The sequence below is a fragment of the Gallus gallus genome, chromosome Z (genome assembly GCF_016699485.2).
Source record: "Gallus gallus isolate bGalGal1 chromosome Z, bGalGal1.mat.broiler.GRCg7b, whole genome shotgun sequence".
NCBI classification, from domain to species: Eukaryota; Metazoa; Chordata; class Aves; order Galliformes; family Phasianidae; genus Gallus; species Gallus gallus.
This window is the reverse complement of record NC_052572.1, coordinates 69,403,329-69,423,257: the sequence shown is the minus strand read 5'-3', so window position 1 is coordinate 69,423,257 and position 19,929 is coordinate 69,403,329. Positions and strand designations below refer to the sequence as shown.

Here is a 19,929-nt window from a genome sequence, read left to right as displayed (position 1 = left end):
CATTGTGTATGTGTATGTGTGAACAAGCTCCATCTACTTATAACTGCAGTTGATGAAATAAATGTTAAAAGGAATCTTTTTATTGTCAAAGAGCTCTTTTTCTTGAAGGTAATAAATACATCGTTAGGGCTTGCCTTAAAACACTGACCAGAGCAAGAAAGGCAAAAGCCTTGATTTATATCACCTCATGGTGGCCCAGTGCTGTAAGCACACCACAGAAATGATTAGCTTTATTTGCAGAGTTTATGATATTTGTTGCTGTGTTAATTATAGCAATCTTGTGGAGGCCCACTGAGGGTTAGAAGGAAAAAAAGTAATGGATTTTGCTACTTTCAGTGGTAAAAGCTGTTTTGTCTCCTCTGATGTCTAGAAGGGGAACACTGGATAAAGAGATCCTGTGACAAGCCCACTGTTAGTGAAGGAAAATCTACTTTTTTGTTGCTGTTTCTGTCCACAGTTGTTTAGTTTCAAATGAAAACACACAAGCCTGCTTTGAAATAGCACTTAAAATAGAAGTCTCCTTGTGCTGCAGACTTAACTTGTCTCCTTTCCCATCCTCATCCCTACAGGCCCGTGACGGAGGGTTAGACCGGACAGGTGGAGTCATGCTTCACACAGCTGTATCTTGCTGGCAGCCATTCCTAGGTCTGGCTGTACTGCTAGTCTTCATGGGGCCCACCTTTGGCTGCCCAGCCCGCTGTGAATGCTCAGCACAGAACAAGTCCGTCAGCTGCCACCGGAGGCGCCTGCTGTCCATCCCAGAGGGTATTCCCATTGAAACCAAAATCTTGGACCTCAGCAAGAACCGACTGAAGAGCGTCAACCCCGAGGAATTCATGTCATACCCCTTGCTGGAGGAGATTGACCTCAGTGACAATATAATCGCCAACGTGGAGCCTGGAGCCTTTAACAATCTCTTCAACTTGCGCTCCCTGAGGCTGAAAGGAAATCGTCTGAAGCTGGTCCCCCTCGGGGTGTTCACTGGGTTGTCAAACTTAACAAAGCTTGATATAAGTGAAAACAAGATTGTCATTTTGCTGGACTACATGTTCCAAGATTTGCATAACCTAAAATCCCTGGAGGTTGGGGACAATGATTTAGTTTATATATCACATAGGGCCTTTAGTGGACTGCTTAGCCTGGAGCAGCTCACCCTGGAGAGATGCAACCTCACAGCTGTACCAACAGAAGCTCTTTCCCACCTCCACAACCTCATCAGTCTTCATTTGAAACAGCTCAACATCAACGCTTTGCCTGCGTATGCCTTTAAAAGATTGTTTCGCCTGAAAGACCTGGAGATAGACTCCTGGCCACTCCTGGACATGCTGCCTGCCAACAGCCTGTACGGTCTCAACCTGACTTCTCTCTCCATCACCAACACCAACCTGTCTGCAGTACCTTACACTGCTTTTAAACATCTGGTTTATCTGACACATCTAAACTTGTCCTTCAACCCCATCAGCACCATTGAGGCAGGCATGCTTTCGGATTTGGTACGTCTGCAGGAACTCCACATGGTGGGTGCCCAGTTACGTACCATCGAACCACATGCTTTCCAAGGGCTCCGATTCTTACGTGTGCTTAATGTGTCCCAAAACCTGCTAGAAACCCTAGAAGAGAATGTATTTCATTCCCCCAAAGCCCTTGAGATCCTCTGCATTAACAACAATCCTCTGGCCTGTGACTGCCGTCTCCTTTGGATTTTACAGAGGCAGCCCACTTTGCAGTTTGGAGGCCAACCACCAATGTGTGCTGGCCCGGACAGTGTCAAGGAGAGGTCATTCAAAGATTTTCACAGCACAGCCCTCTCCTTTTACTTCACCTGCAAGAAGCCCAGGATACAAGACAAGAAGCTGCAATACCTGGTCGTGGAGGAAGGGCAGACAGTGCAGCTGATGTGCAATGCTGATGGGGATCCTCAGCCCACCATATCCTGGGTTACCCCACGTCGGAGGCTGATCACAACCAAGTCAAATGGAAGAGCCACTGTGCTGGGAGATGGCACTCTGGAGATCCGATTTGCTCAAGACCAGGACACTGGGATCTATGTTTGTATCGCGAGTAACGCAGCTGGGAATGACACCTATTCGGCCTCCCTTACGGTAAAGGGGTTTACTTCAGACCGTTTCCTTTATGCCAACAGGACCCCTATGTATATGACAGACTCCAACGACACCAGTTCCAATGGAACTAATGCAAACACTTTCTCTCTGGACCTTAAGACAATATTGGTGTCCACAGCTATGGGCTGCTTCACATTCCTTGGAGTGGTTTTATTTTGTTTCTTACTTCTTTTTGTGTGGAGCCGAGGGAAAGGCAAACACAAAACCAGCATTGACCTTGAATATGTCCCTCGCAAAAACAATGGTGCTGTAGTTGAAGGGGAGGTTGCTGGACCGCGAAGGTTCAATATGAAAATGATTTGATGGTGTTCTGCTAGCAGTACTTTTTCTGTGGCATTATAACCAATTAAACCAGCCTGGCATGTGGAATTGCTGGGTAAAAGCAGCTTAATGCAGCTGTCACTGTATCAAAAGGTTACATGGAAATCAAAAGACTATTTGTGGTTGTACAGCAGAGCCTCCAGACCTCGAGGCAGATATGTCAGGGCCTTTCATAGAACTGGTAAATTGTACTAACTGTTTGCATTGCAAATATTGGCATTCTGGGGATATCAGCAATGAACCGTTGGCTCATGCTCATGGACAATTGTTCAACATTTTCTACCACTACAAAGAGAAAAAGAAAAAGGAAAAAAATAAGCCTACAGTGTAGGATTTACATACTTAAAGAAAAAGACACATTTGTCTAAAGCATACTCTACAGTGAAATTTGTATCTATAGATCTCATTTGGTAAAGAGCCTTGCATCATACCTTCTAGTTGGTTCAACACCACAAAAATTGGTAGTCTTTTTTTGTTGTTGTTTTTTGTTTGTTTTTTGTTTTTTAATATACATCTATACTGTGTACATTTTAAAGCAATACAAATGAGAGGTTGTGCTTTTAGATATCCACCAATACTGACCCAAGTGTGATGTCACCTCCCTTTTAACTACCATCTAACCCAAATTAGACTTCTGTAGTTACCAATTAGAAACAGCATAAAATATTTTTCTCCTCATGTAGAAGGCCAGAGATGAATAGTTGAGAGCAAAAACGCTCAACTCTATTGATTTTCTCTTCATATAAATATAAGGCACGTGCCTAGTTTTGATACAGAATGGAATATTTTTTATATCTGTGATATCACACTGGACCAGTTTACTGTAACATAGCCCTGGACTGCATCCAGGGAAGGCAACCCACCAGATACTGCTGGCGTAGAGGAGCTGAGTTCTTTATGAGTGAGACTTGTTTTTTGTTAGCCCTGCTTTAATTTCAAAGCTACTGTTAAAACTGTTAAAATGTTAATGTATATGGGGCAAAACTGCAAACTCCTTGGGAAATACGGTCATCTTGCTATTTGAAGGACTGAATTAAAACATACAAAAACGTTTCCACTGAGAATGAACTCTTCTCCAGTGCCAGTAAACTAGGGTTGTCCATGCATAATATGGGGATTATCATACAAAAATAATGTTTGGAACATGATAGCCTCAAAAAGGCTAACATACTGCCAGATATAATGAACCTCTAGCCACTGTCATCTTCATCTTGTATATTTGTAGATAACACATAAACACAAAGCTAATTTCCAAGAACAGATTACTTAGCTATTCTTGATGCCATTTTAATAACTACGTGGTTATGTTTCTTTCAGGGGCAGTATCTTAGAGCAAGAGGGGCAAGTTTCTCCAGGTTTTAGAAAGTGTTTTTAATGGAGAGAAGACAGAAGTGGAACATTAGTTCAGTACAGTTAAATGCTTTTTGTTTTATTGCTCTAAATGAATCCTCAAAAGTCTCAGAGCTAAAACTTTATTCTTTATTGTAGATGCCACTGTTCTTATTTTGAAACTCTCAGCAATGGGAAGATAAGGAGTTTTTCAGGAAACTCTCAATTTTCTAGCAGTTACAAGCCATAGGTTTGCTGCTAAGTGATTAATAACAAATACAATTGATAAGTAATTGGAATAAACTGGAATAAAGGTAACAATGCCTGTGTATGTGTTTAGCCAAAAAGAATATGAAAATGTTGTAAAACAGAACTTTCAGATTAATATGATTTAACAGCCTAATACCAATCTTAAAATTAGATTTCAATGCTCTGAAACCGAAGTCAGGCTGACCTACAATGGGATGCTGGTGTTTCTAAAAGTACTATCCACATTCTTTGGCAGAGATTTTCTAAGCAGGATAAAAATCTTCCACTGCTATTGAGGGAAATGTGCCAAAGGTTGTACATCCAGCTGTGCTCCCCAGGTGTATCCTTAATATAGCAGTAGGACCCAAGGCCAAGGCAGTTTTAAGAATCTCTATTCGTAGTGGCTGATCTTTGGTTGCCTTGCTGCTCCATTTTAGGTCACCCAGCTGAGGAAGATGCAAGAGTTGTTAGAATTTTTTTCACCTTAGTTGCTTTGAGTTGGGTTTGGTAGCCTTCTTGTGTGTGTGTGTGTGTGTGTGTGTGTGTGTTCTGAACTAGACAGCTGAAGATTTATAGAGATGCTTGAGAGTAATCCTCTTTGTTCTATGAAAGTTTGTTAAACATTATTAGACAGAATAACCCCTGACTAAACACTAGTACCAGGGAAATTGTTTTTACTGATACAATAACCACCGCACTGAAGCCCAAAACTCTACTGTACCTTAATGTGGGCAGTTAAAGAAACAAATGGGGATAAAACAAAGTGTTTCTGAACTGCCCATTAAAGACATTTGCATGTGCCTTTCCCTTGTAATTGTCATTTTTCAATTAGTAACCTATTACCCCTGCAGTCATTTCATGTTTAATGTTAAAATCAGTGTTAGAAGCAAAAATTCTTCTCAATTCTAGACAGTTGCAGCAGATTATTTCATGTTAAATGTCACAATAAAACAAACAACAACAAAAAAAAAACTTTAAAAAATCTAGCAAAAATGTGCTTTTAGGATTAATTATGAATGGCTGAATTCCCCTCTACCTTCTAGAATGATTCTAAAAAGTGATTGCATTATTAGTGTATTGCAAGATTTCTGAGCATTAACGTGCTTAGTTACCTAAGTGAAGTATGTCCTGGTGATGGAAATTACTGCTTGCTCTCGCAGAGCACCACCTTGCAGAGCTGTCAGCATTGTGTATATTGCCCTGAGTTCAGTCAGTATACAGTTTTTAACAACCAGTGTTTGCTCCCAGCTTCTAGCATTGTTCTACTTTTTGCAGCCTACTGATTTCACCATGCACTTGGCAAAGCATATGGCCCCTCCCAAAGAAAACGAGAAGAGCAGGATTGTGAGACAGGCTTCTATCTTGCTCCACATAGTTGTATATGTATTCCTGGGACACAGACTTGCTGTGAGGGAATGCAGTGCCAAGGTCAGACCTGGACAACCACCCTTTTGGCATTTTTTTTTTTTTAATATATAATAAAAGGACAGTAGCTGACTGCACACCTGCTTTGCCTCTTACTTGCTCCCAGTCACTTCTCTGTCTGTTTGAGAGATGGAAGAAACTGCAGTTTACCTTACTGCAAGAGAGCATCATATTGGAGGAAAAGAATCAGGCTGCGAAGAGACACCTATCACACGTGGCTCCCCTGACATTTATTTGGAGGTAGACAGATAGTGCATACCTGTCACGACAAGAAGGAGCAAAGGTGTTCTCCTTCCTTCTGTTTTGTGTGGTGGCTTTGTAGGGCCACACCTGGTCTTCCCTCGTGGTCAGCACAACAAGACTGAGCAGCAGTAGTTCTGCGGAGAGACAACAGAAGCTCTGAAACCAGCAGAGCTACTTGAGAAAGCAGCTACACCATTATCTCTGTCAACACACCTTGTAAGATCTGGACTGAAGCGGGCTGAATTGTCTACTGATAAGTTAGGAAATCCACTTCCACAGACCAGTGCTCCATTCTTCTCTTTCATAATGGATGGGTACTTGTCCTTTCCAAGAATGAGTTAAAGAGGACCCTACAGGCAACGTCTTGGGAAGGAGTCTACAATGATAAAAGGGCAATAAAGAATAACCAGTGCCCTAACTTAGCTATGTAGAGATTTGAGGCTGGTTCTCAATTTTTTTTTCCTTCCTTCTTTCACATTAACTTGGGAACATTCTTCTTAGAAAGGCTTAGCTTGAGACACCACCTCAGTTAGATACAGATGGGGGAGACTGCTTTTACTGTCTGTTCCACCTTCCCTCCTATTCACACATACTCTCACTGTCAACACCGTCAGCAGCTACAGGCACAACTGAAATCAGCTAGGAGATTCTTAAACCATACAGAACTGTTGATATCTGATGTCACTAAGCAACTTTTTAACTAAACACTTCTTAATGAAGAAGAGCTCACTTGATGCCACTGACACACTGCCATTCGAGTTTTCCTTCATTTTTACTTTTCCTTATTTCTTGCAGCATGGTATTGCATCACCCATGGTGGTAACAATGATATCATCATTAAGGAAAATAGGAAAGCCAGACTGCACACTCAGTTCACCAAATTTAGTCAAGGTATACAAGACACAGTAGGAAATCAGAATTAATATATAATTCAAAGTCACACGTAAATGTTGTGATTGAATAAGAAAGTGGTATAGAGGAAACATGGAATGTAGGCCATGTTGCACATGAAGCACATCAAGGATACGTATCAAGGAAATCAACTTTCCTACATGACACCTAGACATCTGTTTTAAACATTGGATTTTTCCAGGGGAAAAAAAAAAACAAAAAACCTGCAAGATGTGGGAATGCCAGAAGCCCACATTTAACCCACAAAAATATGAAGCACTGGTTGAAAACCCACAAGAACAGTAAGTTTCTGGCTGCCCAGCAGCAAGAGTACATTATAGCAAAGACAGGTAAGAAACTGCAGTCAGTAGTCATTTTTGTCTCATGTACTACATCATCTTGTGAAAAGGGGTTCGTTAGACAGTAATAAAATTGAGAATTTTTATTTTTTTTTAATCAAAAACAGAAATGTTAGGACACAATAGTTTCACTTTCTTCTAAAGCAGTAGAACACAGCAAGAAGTGAGGATGGGGAAGCCTATTTTGTCTACATTATTTAATCTTTTTCCTCTGAGTGATCCGAGTTTGCACTGGGCTAGCATGATGACTGCTCTGCCTATTCCCATCCTCTTGGTTCAAAATGTGTCTTGACATGGAGTTAGAAGAAAAGGAGTACTGTCAAGCTGTCCCTCCTCCGCCAGCTGTATCTCTGGTCTTCTCAAAACACACAGACCTGAATAACAATAGTGCTTTAAGAGTCAAACTCCACTGCAGCTGATCTCTAGTCTTACCCTAAGAAAGACAAGGTATGGGCTAGCACTGGATACATGCATTCTGATTCAGTTTCAGTGGCCCAAGTGGTTGCCTTCATGCTGAAAAGATGTAGGAAAGACCTAAGGAAAGAAGTAAAAAACAATTTCTTACAGTAATTTAAATGTTAATTAACCCTGGAGAAGTCAAAGGAACATCTTTGGAAGAATGAAAGGGCCTCAATACTGGAGAATCACTGAAACAATGAATGAGATTTTTCAAGTTAGCTAAGCAGTTTGGATACCATGTTCCTATCAGCTGTAATGAGAATTACAAACTCAGTTTCCCTTGGCAGCTTAGAAAAATCCCAGCTAGTTGGTTTGGTGATAAGTGCTTCTTTTGTTTTCTAGCTCTGTCCTCACCTCTTCTCAGTTGCAAATGACAATAATCCCAAATGAAGATCTTTGGATTCAGTTAAGTTTCACTGTATGCTCATGTGCTTTTTGGAATCTAGATCTCAAAGCACAATCTTAAATGCTCTTCAAACCAAAAACAATTCTAAAAGAGGATGAAGCTTGGATAAGCCTCCTCCTGCAAATGAAATAAACAAGTGTCTGTGAGGTTCTTGCTATTGCTACTGAGATAGCTACATGCCAAAAGCAATCTGCAGGTTGAATGAGCCTTTTCTTTTCTTTTTTTTTACTGGAAGCAGGTGGTTGAAGATAAGGCCAGCTGGAAATAGAAATCTTTATTTATAGCCTCAGCAGAATAAGGAAAGAGCTGGCATAAGCAAGAAAATTCTTGTTTCAACGTAAGGACACTTTATCCTTCATATTCAAATAGCTTGTAGAAGAGTACAAAAGAGCAGACTTTTACCTCATAACTTCATTAGTTTTATTTGTTTGAACTGGCACCAAAACTGGCATGAAACAGAAGTGCTGGAGCAAGAGACTAAAACCAGATTCTCTACTCTAGTGAGGCAGTATGTATCAGGAGAAATCCCCTCAACATCCATTATGTTACTCCATGGTTACACTAGAAATTTGAATATAGAGTTATATTCAATATAGAGTTAGAGGAATATAGATTTTTTTGCTCGTTGTGAAGGGGCTACAGTGGGAAATAAGCAGAATTTATGTTTTAATTAATTCTCACCTTGTGGCATAGCTTCTGTTCTGGATTGCTTTAATATTTGTCACTGTTAATTGAGCTGGAGAATTAGGAAATACAGATTCGGGGAAGAAAAAAAGGAAAAGAAAGTCTGCCTACTTCTATGTGTGGTATCTGCAAGTCAGCAACACTACCTGCTTTCATATAAGCCAAGAACAATGAGTTGAGATTTCAAGGCAGCTGTGAAGGTGGTTGTCAACTTGTACACATTAATAATTTTCACTTTCCAGAAAGCAAAATGTTATGGCTTTTTAAGTCATTCACTTATGTTATTTTGAACCTTAAAAAACAACACTTGGTCCTCGTGACACTGGGCACTGTATAAATAGGTAGTAAATGACAATAGTGATCTGGTGAGCTTACAGCCTTGTATGGTAGGAAGATGGTTTATGGGCAAGTACATACGATAGCAAGTCTCTCATTCGTTTGGGAGGGAATGCCATAGTGCATAAATATTAGAATATCATCACAGTTACTGAAATCTATTTGCAAGCACATGTAGTTCATATGTATATGTTTGTGTGTGCAAAAAAAAAAAAAAAAAGAAAGAAAAAAAGAAAAAAAAGTTATATTTGTTTTGTTCTTTTTCTTACTTCAAGTATTAAATGTATATTGTTTTTAAAAGGTGAAAAGAATAACCAGAAAAAAAAAATGTGTTGTAATTTATTTTAAAATATATGTTCATGATTATGGATGGGAAATGAACTAGCGCTGCTGTTATGATTCATGAAGCACATGACAAGTCAGGTTTGTCCGTAAGTTTGCTTCATGTTTCAGCAAAATATGGTTATGAAAAAAGAAAAAAAGAAAAAAAAAAAAAAGCTTTGTTCGTCAAGACAGTTGTTCTGAATGTCATTTTAAAATTTACTTTAGGGCTTATGTCATGATGTGTATCATACTGATCCAAAATGAAACCCAAATAAATACTTCCGTGGAGTGGCAAAATTTACTGGGGAAAGTGAAGAAAATTTGCACTGCTTCCCTTATTGTAGCTGGTCACCTTTTTTTCACGGGGTAGTGAAGGAAACTAAGTTGAGGGGGGCGGGGGGAAGGAAACAACAGTTTTCTCAGCACCAGTCCCAACACCTTCAGTGCCAACTCTTCACAACAGGTTATCCACTCAGACCAACCATTCCTGAAGTGAAAATATAAGCCACTGCAGTCAGGGAGAGAAGATTCCAGCAGGCATTTTGCATCTCCTTTCCCTCCTCCCTTGTGGCATGGAGCCCACAGACACAGAGAAAAATCCAGGTCATATTCTGATGCGTTTTGGCATTTACTCTCCATACAAAGTGTCAGACAGCCTGTTCCTTCACCATCCTTTGCACAGCATGTGCAGATAATAAGTGTGGATACCAGTCAGCCTAATCACACCACATTCCAGCATAATGGAAATAGATTCCACCAGGTGTACATCACTGTTTTTACAAAGGCTTCTGATACTGAATATCTGCTTCTGAAACGTTTTCTAAGGAAAGCACTAGTATTCAAACTACTCTGAAACTGCACCACAGCAATTAAGTAGAGAAAGGCAGACTTCTGAGTTTGAAAGCGACTCCCAGCCCCTGAGGCTTGCCTCGACTCACCAAATCTATGTCAGAGATCAACCTTGTAGGATACAGACCATAGCCTAATGTTGCTACTCTCATTCTCCCACAGCTAGGTACTTTCACAGAGAATTTTGCTTATGAATCCTGGGATGATCTGAAATATTCATAACTCATGAACTCATTATCCTATAAACCGGGATCTTGTTCACTAGGAAGGGAAAATAACGTTGGTTTTGCTACCTCAAAAAAAGGAAGAAGCAGGCTGAAATCCTGCTGGATTGCTGGGAGCAGAAACAAATGGGCTGTATGTCAGTTCTCCCAAGCTTCTTGAAATCTGTTGTATCCTTCTACACTTGCATTTGATACCCTCAGAAGGTTTTGACCAACTTGAACCACTGTACCTTCCTCTGCAGTAGACTATCAAATGCAGTAAATCTGTGAGGATGATAGATTATGTTAAGAATCCACTTAATTTCTATGTTATCTTTTGATCTGAACATCTGATTTAAAGACTGCAGCATGCTGCAGTACTGACTTCAGCGTGACATGAAAAAGCGGACATCACATCTACCACTGCATTGAGAACACTGCATTTGCCAGGGACAAACAGTGTTTCCTGGAAAGGTTCTTCTACACTAAGCTTCAGCCTTCTTTTATGCAATGCATGGTACTTCTCTGGACTACTTGACATTATCTCAAGGGGTGGGAACACAGGGTGCAATACACAGTTTCCAGTTACTGTGAAGGAAACCACTAGTCTACACCATGATTAACAGGTAAAGAAAAACACTGCCACACTGGGCAATCACTGACAAATTCATTAAAATCAGACCCTGTTAAGTCAGAGCCTCAACAGAAAGATTTGTGCTCTCCAGAGCTACACTTTCCTGGACAAAAAAAAAAGAAGAAAGGAATATCTGTAGTTAACTCCTAACAGATAAACAACTCTTTAGCTATTCAAAAGCACCCAAAATTCTCTAGAGAATGGTCATTTTCATAAATTTCTGAAAATTTTATACTTTTATAGACTCACTATAGGAGACCCATATTGTAACTAGTATAGTATCAACCAATATTGGACAGCAAGGTAAAGTAATGAGAGCAGTCATCCGAAGTATATTTTTAAAAAAATGCTTAACTCTAGCATTTTTGTACTCTGAAAGGGCATCACACTATCTATCAATTAATAAACTCAGTACATGAAGATTATGTTACTGTCACACTGGGGAAGGTGTACAATGATCTGCATCACAAAACCTTCCCACATGCAGACACAGATGGCTGGATACAACAAAAAAAAAAGGGCTTTATTTATCTCCTGTACCACCTGGACTGGGTGAGGGGAGGTTGGTAACTCATAGTGGGAAAGCACAGGTTGGTCTGGCAAATCAAGAAATACTGAGTTATTGCAAAGGACTTGGCCTTTCTGCTCAACAGACTTGGCAGTAAGGGAGATTTAGTCTAAGCTCCTTTTTCCCCAGATATAGGAAATTCCTGAGGGAAAGCCTTATTTTGCCTCTGTTCTTGGAAGGGTAAATTTTCAACTTTAGTAATCAAGGGGAAAAGTAATAGAATAATTAGTTGGCAAAATACAGAAGTGGGTTGTAGAGAGAAAAAGAAATTAAAACTAGTGTAAAAAATTAGATGACTTAGCACCTACTGTAGGTACCTGTGGAATTACATGAGTCTGCAGGAGCTGGTTTATTAATTAATCCCTAGGGGATAAATTCAGCTAGTTAAAGCTATAATCACCAGCTAGAAGATCTTACTTACCTCATCAGTCCCTAAAGTGGAAGTTATATTTTTCTGAGCTATTTTCCAATTACTTTGCTATTTATATAACTCAGAAGCACAAGTGATGGAGAGCACACTTATTTTATTAGAGGAAGACAATGATCATACATTTAATCTGCTACTTTTGCTATGAGAGTTATTCACTGTATGTACAAAAACTAGTAGATTACATCCATTATGTAAAGCATTGCAATCACTGAAACCAAATGACATTTCCTCTTACAAAGATACCAACCTGTGATGCATCCATGCAGTGCATCAGTTCTTATGCACTGCAGGTAATGCTTTTGGTTTTTTCTTTACAGACAAAGAGCATACCATGCAATTGGGTTGGTGACACAATACAGACCCTTACACAAGAGCCTGCACTCTAATGGACCTTCGGAATCTCATTGTCTGGGCTTTAGTGAGTTTGGCAGGCCATCACATTTTGCTAAAGAATATCAGATCAGCGTTGCCTAATGTGGAGAAGTCACAGCTGCCGGCTAGTAACACAAGCACAAGGCTGGAACTCAACACATCTGAAATGTAAGCAAAACCTCTTGGCCTCTAACTCTCTGGAAAATATAATAACAATATTCACCTTTCAAAAGGAATATTCTACCATTTCTCTTCGGGATTATAAAGCCAAGGAGTTGTGGTTCTGTCACCCCTACATGAGGAATGATAGTTTTGTATACAGATTGGTATACAATAGGCATTGTTATTAAAGAAAGCAAATCTTTTTCTTCTTCTTCTTTTTTTTTTTTTTTTTTTTTTTTAAGAAGTGCAACCTTTGCTGCCCAAAACGTTCCAGAAGATGACAGCAATGTGGTGACAGAAATGGCCTGCCCCGAGGTCAACATTTTCAACAACAGTAAAATAGATGCTCTTGCAGAAGAGTGAAGTTATATGAAAGAAAACTGTCATGAAGGATGCACACCAACTAGACTCTTGCCTTTTTTGCAATTCAATGGTGTATTGCATAAAAGGGCCTCTTAATGCTTCATTTAATTAGTGTTTTTGCAATGCCTGATAAACGATTCATCTCCTAATGAATCTATGAAGATTTTTCTCTTTGCCTTTGATTATAAATGAGAGATGCTGAAATGAATGCAAACTACACATCGTCAGGTTGTCAAGTGTGTCAACTCAAGTGCTGAGCACTCAGACTACTAGTACAAAAACATTTCCATTTGGTCCTTATACAAGATTGCCAAAGTAGGTTCCATAGTTTCTCCAATCCCTAATCAAAGTTTACTGAAAGAAACCTAGAATTCCCGTAGACTCTCCAGGTCTTTAACAGATGAAGTAATGAGTATCTACTTTTCAAATTTCCAATGCCAATGTCCATCAAAGGAAATTTGATCTGACATTGTTTGCTTTATTTGGCACAGTGCTGAATTGTGTCAACTTCATATTTTAATCAAGATTGGTTTGCTCATACATGATCCAAATGCTTGGAACTGCCCTATTCCCAGCTTCAGCTTTAGGACAGAAGCCAGAAGAATTTGCTATGAATGTCACTGAAGCAAATTTGATAGTTATTGACCAGATACTGTTTCATGTTCAGCAGTCACTTGGAACTATTTCTGAAGTATGGGCTTATTTGGCACAATTGAAAATACCAAACTTGCCCTTGGGAATGAGATTAACCGGCATACATCCATTTTGTCATTCAAGACTACCATCAACTTGAGACACTGGAAGGTGCATGTTCAAGACAATGAGAACTGAAGGGAGTGCTTACTGAAAGTGCATGTCATCTTTGAGAACCACACACAAAAAGGTATATATGAGAGATTAATTTAAGTCTTAATATACTGAATCAGAAACTCAAACCAGTGCAAATGGAAAGAGGGAAAAACGAAAAAGCATTTTGCTCTAATGGGCTTTACAGAATAATGAAAAGTGTGAAAAGTGGATGACATGTGCTTGTTGATGGGTAAATTATTTTCTCTGTGGAAGTGTTCCCTCCAGATCCGGTCTTATAAGAAGGATTTTCCTCTCTCCTTGTTCTCAAAAATGAAAACTACAAACCACATAATTTCATTGCAACTACTTTCTTAAAATGCAGTCTGTTCTGAACAAAAGGTTGACCCTTCCTAGATTTTCAAAAACTATTGTAATTGCTTTTCATAGAAATTTATTTTAATTGTAATGCTGTTCTGCTACAGCCCTATTGTCTGTGTCCTTCTGAATTGTCAGTTAATTAAATGAAGTAATAAAAGCTGGAAAGCACATTGTTGTAATTGATTTCTATGTTGCAATTGTCTTATCAGAAACAGGGTTATGAATTTCATCTGTTGAGGCACAGAAATAAAATACTAAACAAAAAAGAAAAAAAGAAAAAAAATCCATTGCTGTTTCACTTCTGTTACTTAAGGCAAAAGTTTGAGGCTGCCATTTTACTCCCATCTATTTCAGAAGTATCCTTAGCATTCCAGTGAATGTACTGATTAAAAAGAAAGAAGGCTTTTCATTCATATTCTAACAAGGCTGCATATACTGTGTATATAGATCTAACATCCTTTAATTAGGCTACCTCTTGCCATATCAATGTCTTCTCCCATCTTTTCCCTCCACTTTCCAGTGAGTCTTTGACAAATGAGTCCAGCACACAGTATGATTGTTTTGGTAGAAAGCAGAGGATGACTTCCCAGCTGGAAAATCTTCTCAGAATGGAAAAGGCAATTGTCTGACAGCCTTTCTTTCAATAGAAGGAGAAAGCAGAAAGAAGCACTGAACTTTCTTTTAGCCAGTGGACAGTCTCCACTAAACTTTCTAGCATGCAAGGGAGATCAAGTAAAACAAGAAAGGCATAATTAAGTATATTGATAGCAAAACGGGGAATATGGACCTGCTGCAAAATGAGCTGGGTGCCCTGGTAACCGAAGGACACAGAGAGGAAGAGTTACAGAATACCTTCTTTGTTTCAGTCTTTATTGCTAAGGCTGCTCCTCTGGAATCCCAGACCCTGGAAAAAACTGAGTCTGGGGAAAGGGAAACTTCCTCTTTGTCAAGGAAGATCTGGTCAGAGATTGCCTAGGCAAACTCAACACATGCAAATCCATGGGCCCCAATGGGATGCACTCATGAGTGCTGAGGGAGCTGGCAACGTGACTGCTGAACCATTACCATCCATGAAAGATCATGGAGAATGGAAGAGGTGGCTGAGGACTGGAGGAAAGCCAGCATCGCTCCTTCAAAAGGGGCGAGAAGGAGAACCTGGGAAACTTCAAGTCTGTCTGACTCACCTCTGTCCCTGGTAAGGTGATTAAGTAGTTTATTCTGAAAGAAGCTGATCAGGAGTAGTTAACACGGATTCACTAAGGGAAAATGATAATATTCTCACTGATGATCTTGATGAGGGGATTGAGTGCACCCTCATTAAGTTTGTAGGTGATGACAAGTTCAGAGGAAGTGGTGATCTGCTTGGGGTAGAAAAGTTCTTCAGTGGGATCTGGACAGACTGATAGATGGGCTGAGGCCAATTGTATGATGTTCAGCAAGACCAAGGGGTGGGCCCTTTACTTTGATCACAGGAACCCCATGCAATCTTTAGGCTTGGGGCAGAGTGGCTGGAAATCTGCACAGAGGAAAAGAATCTGAGGGTGTGATCTTCAAGCTCCAACCCCCCTGCCACAGGCAGGGCCGCCAACCTCTATATCTAACACTAGGCCAGGGTGCAAAGTCACTCAGATTGGCATACGGGAGGCGTCCAGTAGCCACACAACCTGCACAAGACCAGAAACCAGCAGGTCCAAGGTGACGAACACCCACCAGCACTCCAGGAACACCAGCACAAAAAGCCCAGGTGCCAGCTCACAAGGCTGGGAATAGCCCCACAGATCAGACACAACCTGATCTCAGTGCTCAGGAGGGAACCAGACACCCTGACTGAGCCTCTATATCACATTCCCTGGCAGCAGAGCAGTCAGCAGATGATGGTGCCAAAGCTGCTGGCACTTCTCAGGACATGCTGGGTACCAAGACTGCTGATGTCCCACCTTTGTCAAGATGGTACTTCGAGCTCTGCACAGGGCTTTCACCTGCAGCTGTATTGTGGGACAGAGAGAGCAGGGGCACGAGGCTGCCACCAGCAGGCAGCTCCCTGCAGATAGCAACTCCCAACCTGAGGATGGGGAGTTCTGAATAAGTCTCTTCTTAATTCTGTCCTGGCTGAGGCTGTCTGATTGGTGTGCTCATGTGTGTTTGGGCTCTGACTGCAGCTAATGGCATCAGAGCACGAGGTGGATGGTCCCTGTGTCTATGGTGCCAGTAATTGGAGTGTGATTTCTGGCTAGTGAAGGGTGAGTCACATGAGCCGGCAAATCTGTGAGGTGGCCTCTGAGGTATGGGCTGAAGCCCTGTGAGGGGCAGCCCTGGCGTGAGAGCATTGGTGTGTCTGTAGGCGTGAGAGCACAGACAGACCTCTCAGGTCCAGAAATGCCTCTTCCCTGGTTGGTTTGTCTAACACCTGGACCAGGAAGCACTCCAAGAGTCTTCAGGATTGCTGAAAGAATTTGGTCTGGCATTTGTAGTAGAATTTGGTCTGACATTTGTAGTTTCAGTCTTAAAATCTTCAACAGTAAAACACATATCTCTTCTCTTCCAAGATTCTTGAGTCTCTTCACAGAGGTGTTCAAAATTCTCATCCCTTTCTCCTCTCACTATAGAATGTTCAGTATCAAGAATACAAGCCTCAAATCTAGCGAGACATGCTGCATTCTTACACCCAGGATCACATAAAATCTCACAGAAAAATGTCCCTGTTTTCATACGTAGGTCCTGGAAGCTTATCTCAGTGAATGATTTTGGCATCAGCACAGAGATGTTAATTCTTAAGGCAGAAGCACTGGTTACTGATTAACACTCCTATCACAATTTCATGTCCAAACAGTTTAATGCTACAGCATTTGGAGTTGGGAAAAAAGTGCCCCTTGTGGTTATTCAATCTGATTCAAGCCAAAGGCTGCTGTCCATAGACAACCTATGTGGATCTGCACATTTGTACTGCTGTGGGCTGGGACAGAGCTCGTTTTCATCCTAGATTCTGGTGCAGTGCTGCATTTTGGATTTGTGGTGAAAATGATGCTGATGACACGCCCACAGTTTAGTTGCTGCTGCACAGTGCTTGCACAGTGCTGAGGACTTCTCTAATTCCCCCATTGCCCTGCCAGCCAGGGGCCTAGAGTGGGAAGGAGTGGCTGAACGCCCTATTTTCCTTTGCTTGTGTGTCGTTCTGCCTTTGCCCATTACGTTGTGTGTCTCAACCCACAAGGTCTCTCACGTCCCCTTTCCACTTCTCTCCTCCATCAAGCTGTAGGGTGGTGAGCAAGTGGCTCCATGGTGCTGAGCAGCCTAAATGCAGGCCCATACTTCCAACTGGGCTCTACCTCAGCTCTCCACTGCCTGGGTCTTCTCCGGAGGCTGAAGAGGTTGGCTGCTCCTAGGGATGGCCTTTGTAAGAGTAAAGGTTTGGCCACCACTACTCCTGGCTCTGCCCACAGCGTGTCAGAGCTGCCTCTCATCACAAGCTCTGCTCCTTCTGCTCGGCATGGGGATGGGACTCCCTCACTCTCCCTGCATTACTTTTCACAGTGTTTTTTGGTAGCTTTGTCATGGTTTTCCTTCTGCAAAAGGTCCCTCAACATGAGACTCCACTCTGAAGCTGATCTCTTTGACGTCTTCAAGCCCCATGCCTTTGTACTCTTCCTCTTAGAAATTTTATGATATGGCATACTCAATGGGCTGAATGTGATTATAAATCATACAGATCTGTGGGGTTTGAGCTTTATCTTCTAAATTGCTATTGTGTTTCTTCAGCACATAACCCATTACTTGAGATAGAAATCCCTCTGGAACCAAAGTCCAGCTCTATGGATTTCTGTTTAAACCATACTACTGGCTCCACTGCTCACTCCCCTGTGAACCGTATCATCACGAAAGAATGAGAAGTACAGCTTTCCTCTGACATGTTAATATCTAGAATTAAAATCTAAAATCTATACATAAGGAAGAAATGAACATTTCAATTATTTCTCTTAAGACCCTGTCCCAGAGATGGGTTCTTTCTCTTAAAATTCATAGGTATGTGACAAATATTAAGTCTCAAATTCTGGCTGTAACTGAGAAGAGGATCAATGGATCCAGAGCAGTGAGCTTGATGCATTTTGCCAACTCCATAACAATTAGGGTACATTGGAGCCAGCTTCCCAAGACCCACAGAACTCAACTGCATGATCTATGACCATTTTCCTCTTGTGGCTCCATCAGTAACACTACTGCACTATCTACAGATTCAAGCTGAGTGCTTGCCCAGATCCTGCTCAAAATCAAATTAAGAGAACAGAAGTCTTTCATAATTATTGATAAAATCTAAGAATTGTAACATAAGCTGGTATCAAGATGCAAAGAGCTAAAGTATCCACAGCAAACACCCAAGAAGGAAAGAGCAGTAGTTATCCCTGGGAGTCTCCCAGATAACTGCCTAAAAGTTGGCAATCACAAAAGTCCTGTCGGACACTTCCCATCATTTTAGGGAGGCCTGGATGTGACCCTTGAGTAAAACACCTCTCAAATCAGAGAGACTGGGAACCTTCTGTAAAGCCAGCAGAAGCTGCTAGTTCTCAGCCAGCACGCTTGATCAGCATTTCTCAAAAATGGCTTGCTGAATTGGGTGTAAAACAACAAGTTTTTAAGGATACAAGTCAAAGTTGTGAGGTGGCTGCAGCTGGTTCTAACAGGATGTTACAGGCTTGTCTGTCTGACCTAAGCACAACTAGGCCTCACAGCAACTGATAACCTCATCTGCATTCTCTATGCTGCAGCTGGAGAGGGGAGCAGAGAGCACATAGCACATTCAACAGTCAGAACCTACAAATGCCTGGTTTATACTCTCTCATGCAGCTGAGTAGCTGATTGGATTGTGTTTAGATGGGCCAATCTGTGAGCTAATGACTGCAAATTAAGATTTTGGTAAAACTTTGTTGCTGTTGCAAGTAAGAAGGTTTTCTTGATGGGTCTTCTGCCAATGGAACTGAGATGAAGGCTGGGGAAAACTTAGGGTTAGTGTTAAAGCAAACCCACCGAGAGAAAGGCTCCAACCTGATGGAGAATCTAAGCAGAATTCTGTATTTTACTACACAATGAAAAAAGAAAAAAAAAAAAGAAAAAAAAAAAAACACCTACACTAATTTATCCCCAGATGCAACCTGACAAAGTGTAAGTCAAAGTATGGATTGTATTGAATGAAAAAAACACATTTTCCATGAAGTCTGAACCACTTTCAGCATTCTCACGGCGCATGGTAATTCTGTAGAAGCGGTGCAAATTCGTTACTGATACAAATTTGTAGAACTTCATCAAATTTACTAGGGTTCTTCACTTTTAAGCTAGCTGAGGATTGTGTCTCAAATCACTTAGTCATAACAGCATGCTGTAAGCCAAGAGAAAATTAGTGGAGGAAATAACATAAAATTGGTGCTTTACTGATTTTCTGTGATAAACAACTTATCATAAGTATTTAAAATCCATTATAACTTTTTATTTATTCTTAAACACAGTACATTAATTTTTTAATGCTAAAAACATTCAGTCCACTCATTTGCATAATTGCTGCAGTGCATTTTGGTAGAAATTTTGATTCAAGATACTTATAACTGGCATGAACGGATGCTTAGTTGAATTAAAAGGAAAAGAACAGCAAAAACAACAACAACAAAAAAAAACCTTTCAATGCAAAATAAAATATTATAATTAACACAGAGAAGAGGAAAGAAAAAATGACAATTTGGGCAGAAAAAAGCTTTCCATAAGTTAGAAGTGGATGCTAAGACATTGTAGCAGTCGGAGCAAATGTTGAGTAAGATGCTCTAGGTAAAACAAATAGTGTTGCAATGTTGCAGTGATTAAAATATTGTCTGTATTTAACTGTAACTGACAGCAGAAGTGATTTTTCCTAGAGATGGGAATAATGGTAGAAGTTTGAAAAAAAAAAAATTACACAATCTGGGAAAATGAATGAGTGTTGCAGCTTTTCTGTCACTAATTTATCTGTTAAGTGTGTCCTCCTACATAGCTGTGCTCTGTTCCGGGTGTGT

The 19,929-nt window shown here is 40.6% G+C and overlaps 1 protein-coding gene across 1 annotated transcript in view; it reads left to right on the top strand.

Moving 5' to 3' along the window:
- Window positions 1-14,413, top strand: part of LOC121106454 (leucine rich repeat and Ig domain containing 2) — a 75,171-nt gene extending 60,758 nt beyond the window's left edge. The window contains exon 2 of the mRNA XM_040656148.2: window positions 570-14,413. Coding sequence (XP_040512082.1) covers window positions 606-2,426 — 1,821 coding nt within the window. The 5' untranslated portion in view covers window positions 570-605 and the 3' untranslated portion in view covers window positions 2,427-14,413. The remainder of the gene's footprint in view (window positions 1-569) is intronic.
- The last annotated feature ends 5,516 nt before the right edge of the window (window positions 14,414-19,929 follow it).